The 10867-nt window shown below is 52.0% G+C and overlaps 1 protein-coding gene across 3 annotated transcripts; it reads right to left on the reverse strand.

Moving 5' to 3' along the window:
* Nucleotides 1-213: 213 nt before the first annotated feature.
* Ap2s1 (adaptor related protein complex 2 subunit sigma 1) lies at nucleotides 214-8698 on the reverse strand. Of its 3 annotated transcripts, none has more exons than XM_010640837.2 (5): nucleotides 8552-8698; nucleotides 4926-5075; nucleotides 1582-1695; nucleotides 625-684; nucleotides 214-547 (listed from the first exon to the last, which is right to left on the reverse strand). In XM_010640837.2, exons 1-5 carry the CDS (start codon nucleotides 8681-8683, stop codon nucleotides 446-448), a joined length of 558 nt encoding a protein of 185 aa, XP_010639139.1. In that variant the 5' UTR covers nucleotides 8684-8698; the 3' UTR covers nucleotides 214-445. The 3 variants fall into 3 exon arrangements, with proteins under 3 accessions (XP_010639139.1, XP_019065644.1, XP_019065645.1); XM_019210099.1 differs by lacking the exon at nucleotides 8552-8698 and adding an exon at nucleotides 8224-8545; XM_019210100.2 differs by lacking the exon at nucleotides 1582-1695.
* Nucleotides 8699-10867: the final 2169 nt, after the last annotated feature.

The raw sequence follows: 10867 nt of genomic DNA on the forward strand, positions 1-10867 counted from the left end.
CACGCTCTGAGTGTAGTTAGTTCAGTGCCAAGCACTTGGTGTCTACACCTGTCCACCCTTACAGTTTCGGGGCCCTGTCCAGGCAGGGGCAGGTCTGCAGGGTGCTGGGATCCCACCTTGCTCAGCACAGGGAGGGCTGTTTGTTGACTGACTTGCTGATGGACTGAGGGCAAGGCTGGGTTCCCAGGGAAGACAGGGACTCAGAGACAGCAAGGCCAGGCAGGACCACAGGTTTATTGGGGGCTCCACACACACTCACGGCATCACGGGACGATGGCACGGTTACTTGGGACACACAGGGCGGCCACCTGTGCCCATGCTGGGCCCAGAGGTGGCAGGTGCGGCGTCCTCCCTGGTGGCCCAGGCCCCGCCAGGGCCCTTCCTCCGGGGAAGCTGCCAGGTGGGCCTGGACGGGGTGGGCAGCAGCAGGGCGCACAGCGCGGCCTCACTCCAGCGACTGCAGCATGAGCAGCTGTTTCAGCACCTTCGTCTGGCTCGTCTCGCGGATCTCGCCCGCCAGGAACATCTCGTCCACCACGGTGTAAACCTGCACCACGGGCAGGGACAGCTGTGAGGGCCAGGGACGGCCCGGGCCCCGCGGCTGCCCCTCCCGGCACAGCCTACCTTGTAGAAGTTGAACACCAGGTCCAGCTCACAGACGTTGTGGAAATACTCGTTCAAGACCTGGGCGAGGGAGACCGGAAGTGGTGAGAGACAGAGATACAGGGACCAGGGGACCAGGAAGAGACCCGGGGGGGGGGCAAGGCAAAGGGGGACGTGGAGGAAGCAACAAGGGTGAAAATGATCATGGAGAGAGGGCAGAGCAAGGCAGGGAGCCATGATTATCTATGCCTCTCATCTCAGCTACTTGGGAGGCTGAGGCAGGAGGACTGCAAGTTTGAGACCAACCCGGGCTACACAGTGAGTTCAAGGCCAGCTCCGGTTACACAGTGAGACCCTGTCTCAAAAAACAAGACAAAAAAATAGAAAACACTTTGCAAGACCCACTTCTTAAAAAAAAAAAAAAATCAAAAACAAAAATAACAAACAGAGCAGGGGAGAGAAAGATCTAGGGAAAGAGACAGACAAAGATGGTGTTGAGAGAAACTAGAACAAGGGCTGCTGGGAGGGAACAGAGAAGGGTGGCAGAAGCCTGAGCCATGTACCAAGATCCTGTCTAGGGCCAGGGACGTAGCTCAGTGGTTCTGCCCACTGCTTCACAAGTGCAAGGTCCAGAGTTCGATCTCCAGTACCAAAAAAAAAAAAAAAAAAAAAAAAAAAAAAAAAAAAAAAAAAAAAGGCATGGCAGCACAGGCTAAGGCCTATAATCTCAGCACCGAGGAAGCTGAGGGCGGAAGTTGTGAGTTCAAGTCAAGTTAGCAAGACCATGACTCAAAGAAACCAAAGGAAAGATGAAAAAGGGAAGAGCCAGGCTGAGGAAGGGCAGCAGGTGGCAGAAGGAGCAGACAGCCTGGGACAAGCACAGAGGTGTGGCTGAAGTCATCGGCGCGGGGTGGACCTGGGACAGACGGACAGGGACGGGTCCCAGCACCCGAGGGCCCCGGGCCGCCACTCCCGCACCTCCACAAAGTTGTGGATGGCCTCCAGGTAGGCCAGGTTGTTGTCACTGACGTCCACGCAGATGCAGAAGTACAGGCCGGCGTAGCGTCGGTAGATGATCTTAAAGTTCCGGAACTGCAGGCAGAGGGTGTGGGTGACGGGAGGCATGGAAACCAATCCACTCACTGCTTGTGCCCAGCCCTGCCCCCCAGGACTCATGGGGGTGGAAGGACACACAGACACCCCCCACACACATATACACAGGGTCCTAAGGGAGACCTCACCCTCTCGGAACCTGGAAGTCAGGGACATCCCCTAAGGAGAGTGGGTGTCTGCCCAGAGCCTGGAGTGTGGTCAGGAGCACTCCAGGCTCAGGGCCCGGTGCACACCTGAGATCCCAGGTATTCAAGAGGCTGAGGCAGGAAGATCTCAAGATCCAGCTCAGCCTGGGTAGCTTATCGAGACCCTGTCTCAAATTGAAAAACAAAAAAGGGCTGGACACAGAGCTCAGTGGTAGAGCACTTGCCCAGCATGCTCCAGGCCCTGGCTGCACCCACAGTATGGGCCCCATCCTCACTGACTCCATCACAGGTGATCCTCTTCGAGGGTCCTTGACTTGGGCCCAGCAGTGTTTCAGATCTCAGAGTTTCGGAAACTGTATAGACTTCCTAGTTTCGCATCCCTAACCTGAAAATCCAAAATCTGAAATGCTCAAAACCTTTCGAGCTTCTTATCCACATTGAAAGTCTCGTATTTTTTTCCCTTGTGGTACTAGGTTTTGAACCCAGGGACTCACACTGAACTACATGCCCAGCCCTTTTTTAGTTTTTATTTTGAGACAAAGTCTCCTTGAATAGCTGAGGTTCGGCTTGAACTTGCAACCCTCCTGCCTCAGCCTCCCAGAATATAGGGATTACAGGTGTACATTAGTATTCTGGCAAAAAAAAAAAAAGTTTCAGACTTTTCAGAGCTGGGTGCAGTGGCACAGACGGAATTCCCAGCTATTCAGGAGGCTGAGGCGAGAGGATCACCAGAGCCAAGGCAGCCAAGACCAGCCTGGGCCTCATAGAAAAACTGTCTCAAAACAACAGCAGCTTTGGGATTCTGGATTTCATATTCTTGGATAAGGGATATTCAACCTGTGCCTGTAAATATTACAATAATAACAGCCCATGGAGCAGGAACACACTCTGATTTTATGTCTGTGGAGTTAAAGAGATTGACAGGCTGGGGTGGAGCTCAGCGGTGGAGCCTGGCATAGCACTTAGAAGCCCTGGGATCCACGCCCAGCAACAACAACAACAACAAAATTTAGTTAAAATAAAATAAATTGAAGAGAAAAGAGACAGATAAGAAAAATGACACATCCTAGGGTACAAAGTACACATTCTGGCCAAAGCCTAGGTCTGGGATGTGTATATGGCACCACCTAGTGGCGACTCTGGGGGAAGACACGAGACCTTGCCTTTCTACTCTTTCAGTTCAACCTTTTGTTAATTTCTACACTGATCTGCTTTCTAATATTACAGTAATGCCTACCCATAACCCACAGGCCAGTGACCTGATACTGACTGGTACATCTTCCTTTGTCCTAAATTCCCAGGGAAGCAGGAAATCCCAGGATTGAGGAGGCTGAGGCAGGAGGATCACTGTGAGTACAAGGCCAGCCTGGGCTACATGGTGAGTTCCTGGTCAGCTTATTTAAGTGAGACCCTGTCTCTAAAACAAAATGGGACCAGGAATTTGGCTCAGTGGTGCTGCCACCTGCCTGGCAAACACAAGGTCCTGTGTTCACTGTATCCTCCCTAAAAGAAACAAAAAAAACTTAATGTCATTCCCCTTGACTCCCCTCCTCCAGGAAGCCCTCCTGACTCCCAGGCTCCCCTACCCCTCCCAGAAGCCCTGTGCATTCTGGTGGTCACTATCTGGGGACAGGCCTATGTCTACTCTTGGTTTTTCGTTTGTACTGGTGGCAGAACCCAGGGCTCCTGCACTGAGATACGCTCCCCCAGCCCTTTATAAATATGGTTTTATTTTGAGAGAGGGTCTTGCTAAGTAGCTAAGTTGTTCAGGTTGGGTTCAAACTCACAATCCCCTGCCTCAGCCTCTCAGGGTACAGGGATTACAAGTGTGTGCCACCCTGCCAGGCCTCGGCCTGTGTCTGTCGCTGGCTGTGAGATGCCCAAAAGCAGCACAAGGCTGTGCCCATCCTACCCGTCTCCATCCCGCGGGAGTCAGCTCTGCAAGGGCAAGACACGTATGCCTCTCACGTTCACTGCGGTGCCCTCAGCACCAAGAAGAGCGCCTGCACACAGGAAGCCTGTGGTTAACTTTTTTCGAGTCCTTTGCCAGGCACGGTGGTGCATGCCTATAATCCCAGCACTCAAGAGGCTGAGGCAGGAGGACTGCCTCAAATTCCAGGCCAGCCTGGGCTACACAGCAAGACCCTGTCTCACAAAACCAAACCAAAAAAAATAAAAAATAAAAAAACAAAAAAAACCAGACGCAATATTTACTGTTTGTCGAATTCTACAGGAAAATCAGCCTGGTCTTTTGTGTGTGTATGGTACTGGGGATGGCATCCAGGTTAAGCAAGTGGTCCAGCCTTGAGCTGTACCCCCAGCCCCAGCCTGGTCTCTCTAACAGGTGAATGTCACAGGAATAAAAGACGGAGACTTTGAGATGAAAGCCGAGTCACAGGAACTTCAATGTGCTTATATCTACCTGTAATCCCAGCTACTAAGGAGGCTTGAGGCAGGAGGACAGCAAGTTCAAGCCCAGCCCGGGGTACCTAGCATGACTGTGTCAAGATAAAAAATGAGAAGAGCTGAGGCTGTACCTCAGTGGCAGAGCACTTTGCCTAGCATGTATGAGGCCCTGGGTTCATCCCAGGCACTGCAAAGACAACAGCAACAATACCAATAACAAAAACATAAATAAGGGGGCTGGGGATTTAGCTCAGTGGTGCCAGTGCCAGCCTAGCAAGCACAAGGACCTGAGTTTGATCCCCCCCACACGCGCACACACACACACACACACACACACACAAAACATAAAAAAGGTCGAGCAGGAAGGCGAAAGAGTAACACTGAAACAATCTGAGTAGGGGGTATGGATCTTCAGTCTCCTCTTTCTTTCTCTGCACCAGATAATACCTTCGTAACTTTTCACAATGAAAAGTCGCCCAAAACATCAGGCACAGTGGCACACCCGTCATCCCAGCACTCAGGAGGCTGAGGCAGGAGGATCACTGCGAGTTCAAGGCCAGCCTGGGCTACACAGTGAGTTGAAGAACGGCTTGGACTGCATAGGGAGACCCTGTCTTAAAAGAAAAAGTACCCCAAAAGGAAGCGGGGGTTGGTCACCTCCACAAAGTTGGTGTGCTTGGCATCTCGGACAGTGACCACGGCGTGCACCTCCTCGATCAGCTTCTGTTTCTCGTCGTCGTCGAACTGCATGTACCACTTGGCCAGGCGCGTCTTGCCCGCTCGGTTCTGGATGAGGATGAAGCGGATCTGCGGGAGCCGGAAGAGGCGGGGAAGTGAGAGCGAAGGGGCGGGGCCAGAGTCCGGGCGCCCCGCCCATCCCCACAGGGAGCCACTTCCCTTCCTTCTCCCATTGCGAAAGTTTTCTTTTCCTTTTTGGTACTGGGGATCCAACTTGGGTCCTTACTCTTTCGAAGCAGCCGCTGGAACCACTGAGCTAAATCCCCAGCCCCTTGCCAAGGTTTTCTGAAGGTTAAATACATTTATCACCCTAGCTCAATGGCCAGAGTGAGGCAGACGCTCAGTAAATGTTTGCATCTCGGCCGCACACCAGCGATCTCAGCACTCCTAGTAAGTTCAAAGCCAGGCCCTGTCTCGAATAGCCAAAGCAAACTAAATAAAGCAGGTTCTGTTACTTTTCTTCTTCTATTTTGGCTTACCAACTTTTAAAGAAACTGAAACACAATTCACATCCCACAAAATCCTCACACTAAAAATGTACACAGTTCAGTGGGTTTCAGGATACTAGTCCCTTGGTATGTTCATAGTTGTACAAATACCACCAATTCCAAAACACTTTGCTGTTTCATTTTTTGAGACAGGGTCTCACTATGTAGCCCAGGCCGGCCTTGAACTCTTGACGATCCTCCCGCCTCAGCCTCCTGAGTGTTGGGATTACAGGTGTGCGACACCGTGCCTGGCCAGAACATTCTTATTAGCTCCCCAAATAAACCTATTCCCCTCCCTCCCAGCCCCCGGCAACCACAATTATTAGCCGCCCCTGCGGACCTGCCCTTTCTGGACATTCGTGGACGTGGCATCGCACAGCTGCGGGGCTCTAGGCACTTGGCTCCGACATGAGCTTCCGGAGCGCAGCCACAGGCAGCACATTTGAGGGCTCTGTTCCTTCCTGTGGTAACATCCAGACGATGGCCCCTGACTCGGCTGTGCACTCACTGGGCGGGAACCTGGGTCATTCCCACTTCCTGGCCACCACAATAACTGCTGCTATGGGCAGTTGTGCCCAGGTTTTTGCGTGGACTCTTGGGAGTAGACATAAAGCAGAACTGCTGGGTCATATGGAAACTTGATGTTGAACCTTTCCGGGTCTTGCTAACTTGTTGTTCCAAAGCGTCTGCCTTTTTGTTGTTGTTTTGTTTTTTGCAGTGCTTAGGAAAGAACTCAAGGCTTCCTGCAGGCCAGGCCAGTGCTCTGCCACTGAGCTACACCTCTGGCCTTGCCCTTTCTTTTTTTGTTTTTCGGGTTTTTTTTTTTTTAGTACTCGGGTCCTTGTGCTTGCAAGGCAGGCGCAGAACCATTGAGCTAAATCCCCAGCCCTGGCCCTGTCCTTTCTTAGGTGACCTAACTGCCTCAGTTTGCTACCAGCAATAAACAACATAGGACAAGTTCCGGAGCAGGGCCTGGCTCAGAATTCAGGCCCCATGTTAAGTATGATAATCATCAGTTCTGGCTGAGAAGCTTGTATGAAGCCAGGCATGGTGGTGCAGGCCCGTAATCCTGGCTACCCAGGAAGCTGAGGCAGGAGGATCACGAGCCCGAGGGTTACACCATGAGTACTACAAAACAAGACAAAGCCAGAAGTACTTAGCACAGTATCTATCACACAGGGAGCCCTAGATAAAATTAGCCATCGTTACATCTGAGAGGCCAAGAGCATGGGCTCTAGAGCCAGAATGCATCTTGGCCACTATTGCTGTGTGTTCAGGGCAGATCACTTAATCTCTTTGGGCTCAGCTTCCCTTCCCATACTATCGATACACTGAGTAACTCCTTCATAAGACCAAGGCACAGGGCAGTGGATACATGGTGCAGTACAGGACTAGCATAGTCTAAGTGTCACCGAACACTAGCTCTCAAGTAGCATTTTAATTTGTTGTTACTTCACTTTGAGAAAACAAGACCCCAACCTACCCAGCTATTAAGCCCAGCAAAATGCTGCCCCTTTTAGATAAGAAACCTGAGGCTCAAGGAAAGGAAGACCTGGGAGCCTAAAGGCTTTGCTCAAACCCTCCTACCCTAACATGCCAGCCCCTTAATAGCACCCCCCTTTCCTAAACCTCACTCGTTACTTCATATACTCCACTGGGCCCCAACGAGAAAACAGGCAGGAACAGGGCATTACGAGCTCCTTCCAAGAAAGCCTTCTGCTGAGCCAGGGAAAACCACTTCCTAGCCCAGGAAGGACCATGGGGGAAGCGGGGTGGGGCAGATGAGCCAGGGCGCCTCTGGAAGGGAACCGGAGGGTTGGACAGCACTTTCTCTCCTGCCCAACACCCCTCTGTGTTTTTCCTCCCAGTTAGAATCTCTCCATGTCCCTTCCCTCCCACCGCCCTGCTGTCCCCTCTGGATGCCCCCCAACTTTCCCTATAACCCCTCTCCCTCAGAGTTGATCTCTTTTGAATTCCACTTTCTCAGTTTCGGTCCCCTCTTGAGCCTCAGGAGCCTTTCACTGGCGACATCCCTCCTCCAACTCCAAGGCTGCCTCCTTTCTTCCAATGGTCACATCTTGCCAGGCATGGTGACTCATGTAATCTCAGCACTTGGGAGGCTGAGGCAGGAGGACTCCTGTGTGTTCGAGGCCAACCTGAACTAAATAGTAAGACTGTGTCTCAAAGGAAAAAAAGTCTACCCCTACAACAAAAAACTACAGTCACATTGCCTCCAAAGACCCTGTTCCTTGAGGAGACTCATCCGCAGTCTTGCACTCCCCCACTCAGCCCTGTCCTGACTCCTTGACCAAAGAATCATTCCTCAATTCCAAAGTCCCAACCTGGCAAGTGGGTTACCCTCTAAATCCGGGGCTGTCTCTGCTCCGAGAGCCTCCTGCCCCGTTGTCACACCTCCACGCCTGCTCCCTCCCCAAGACCTTAGTCCTCCTGGACAGATCAGTGCAGCTGCTCCCCATTCGTTCGCAGCGCCCACCCCTGCGCTCTCAGCCTCTTTCCCCTCGCACCTCGCTTTCCCCGACTCTAGACCCTGGTTCCCGGCAGTTGCCTACTTCTGGTCTCCAGTGCCCAGTCCCCCTTCTGATTCTCCCTCCTCCGACACCCCTTCTCCGCCGGCAGTGCTAGTTCCCAGCCTCTGGAGACCCCTCCTATCAGGGAAACCTCGCTCCTTGTTCCAGCATCCCCATTCCAGTCCAACGCCTCCTTCTCACCTCCAAAGCCTTCTCCCTACCCCGTGCCGCGCAAGTTGCCTCTCCGGTTTCAAAAGCCCTCAACAACCTCCAATATCTCCCACCTGCACAGCCCTTTCCCTGGGCACCCCTTCCCTGTGTCCCCATGCCTGGAGACCGCGGCGCATCCCCGGCGCGAATTAAGGCCCTGTTCCTCCCTCTCCAGCCACTGGTGGCCCCAATCCCGAGAGCCCGCGCTTGGCTCAGACCATCCGCGGCACGGGGGGGCTCATCAGTGCCGACCCAAGCCTCGGCTGTTTGCGCGTGGACCCTCCCTCTGCCGGTCCGGGGCTTGGCGAGCCCCCGTTACCATAGCGACCCCTGTCCGGTCCCCAGCAGCCTGGGTCCCTCGGCGACTGGGTGGCTCCGGTCGTGCCTGCTGTTGGGGGTGCCCAGGGCTGGAACGGACTTCCGGCAGAAGGGCCCGCCTCCCCTCGCGCATAGCCCTCTGGGAGTTGTAGTTTCAAGCAGGAGTTCCACCTATGTGCTGCAAGCTGGGAAAAGGTCGGCCCCGCCTCCCAGCATGCTGCACAACAGTCCTTTTCCTGTCAAAGGAGCCAGATGCCAAGAGTATCCTGGGAGTTGTGGACTATGGTTTCTTTGAACGACTACAATTCCCGATGTGCTTGACAGCCCGCGAAGAAAGAAAGCGCAGCATTTCGGGAAATGTAGTCTGGCAACCCCCCCCACTCAACCCCTGGAGAGGAGAGCATACTGAGACTAATAGTTTTAAGTGAACCGCATTGGGGATCTAGAAATACAATATAACTGTACCCTCATCTGCACTGTGTAACCAGAGCCTTCGCACTGAACTACATCCTGGTCCTATTTATTTATTTATTTGGGTTTGGTTATTCTTTTTGAGACGGGGTCTCACTATGTAGTTGAGACTGACCTGGAACTCACTATGCAGCCCAAGCTGCTCTCGAACTCACAGTCATCCTCCTGCCTCAGCCTCCCGAGTGCTGGGATTAGAGGCTAGAGGCCACCTATTTATTTATTTATTTATTTATTTATCTACCACCACCACCACTGCCAGGGATCAAACTCAGAACCTTGTGCTTGCAGGGCAGGTACAGCACCACTAAGCTAAATCCCCACTTTTTTTTTTTTTTTTGAGACAGGGTCTCACTATGTCATCCAGGCTGGCTTCAAACTCACAGAGATCCTCCTGGAGCAGCCTCCTGAGTGCAGAGATTGCAGGCGTGCACCACCACATCCGGCTTTATTTATTTATTTATATTTTTGTTTTTTTGAAACAGTCTTACTATGTAATTCAGGCTGGCCTTGAACTCACTAGGTAGCCCAGGCTAGCCTTGAACTCATGACAATCCTCCTGCCTCAGCCTTCTGAGTGCTGGGATTACAGGCATGTGCCACCATGCCTGGCTTTATTTTTTATTTTAATACAGGATCTTTCTAATTTTCCCAGAAGGAACTTGAACTTGTAATCATCCTGCCTCAGCCTCACTCACCTCCCACAGGAGGAATTACAGGTGCACACCACCACGTTGGGCTGTAACTGTCTTCCTGTGTTCACTCAGTGCTTTTTAAAAATATGTTGATGCTGAGAATGTGAAGCAGTGGTAGATTATGTGCCTTGTAAGCATGATGCCCCGAGTTCCATCATGCACGTGTACACACACACACACACACATGCTGAATGTTTCGCTGTGGGAGACAGACACCATGAAAGAGAGTGAATTAGGCAGTCAAATTCTGCAGGACTGGGTGTGGTGTTGCACATTTGAAATCCCAGCACTCGAGAGGTTGAGGCAAGAGGATCATGAGTTCTGGACCAGCTTGGGCTACATAATGAGTTCAATAATGAACATGGACTACTTGGTAAAAAAAACACAAAACTTGTCTCAGGATCATGGATTTAGCTCAGTGGCACAAGTGCAAGGTCCTGAGTTCGATCCTCAGTACCCACCCAAAAAATTTAATCTCAAACAAAATAATTTTGTGTGTGTGTGTGTGTGTGTGTGTGTGCAAATCTGGCCGCTGCGTATCTTACCTGTGTGACTTTGGGCCAGTAGCTTTACCTCTTAATCTTCATCTGTAAAATAGAAGGTCACCTCCTTGGGCAGTTCTGAAGAATGCACAAGTTTCCAAACTACCTAACAGTGCCGGCCCTGCACTGCTTGGGAACAAGCACCCCCTTAAATTCTGGGCATGGCCATAGAAAGGACGAATTCCAGTAATGTCACTGTAGTTTGGACCCAGGAAATATTGTCTCCTTTTGATGTCCATTCACTGTGGGCTGGGGATTTAGCTCAGTGGCACCGCATCTGCCTTACAAGCGGAAGGTCCCTAGTTCGATCCCTGGTACCCCCTTCCCAGAAAAAGTGCTCACTGTAGGGAAAAAATTTGAAATCAACCAGATACACGGCATCTGGGAACAGTTAATCAGCCCATGTGCATCACATAACAAAATTACTACGCAGGGGTTAAGAAGAATGAGAGCGATCTCAGTGCGTGGACACAGAGGGTTTTCAAACTGCAACACCGGGGAAGGAAGGGAGGTGCCGGGTGACACCTATGGGCCACACCCGTGGTGCAGGGATCCAATCCGGCTCCATGCCTGTTAGGCAAGTGCCCTACTGCTGAGCTACAAGTGCAGCTCC

This window comes from Fukomys damarensis, unplaced genomic scaffold (genome assembly GCF_012274545.1).
Source record: "Fukomys damarensis isolate Sample0158 unplaced genomic scaffold, DMR_v1.0_HiC HiC_scaffold_19, whole genome shotgun sequence".
Taxonomy (NCBI): domain Eukaryota; kingdom Metazoa; phylum Chordata; class Mammalia; order Rodentia; family Bathyergidae; genus Fukomys; species Fukomys damarensis.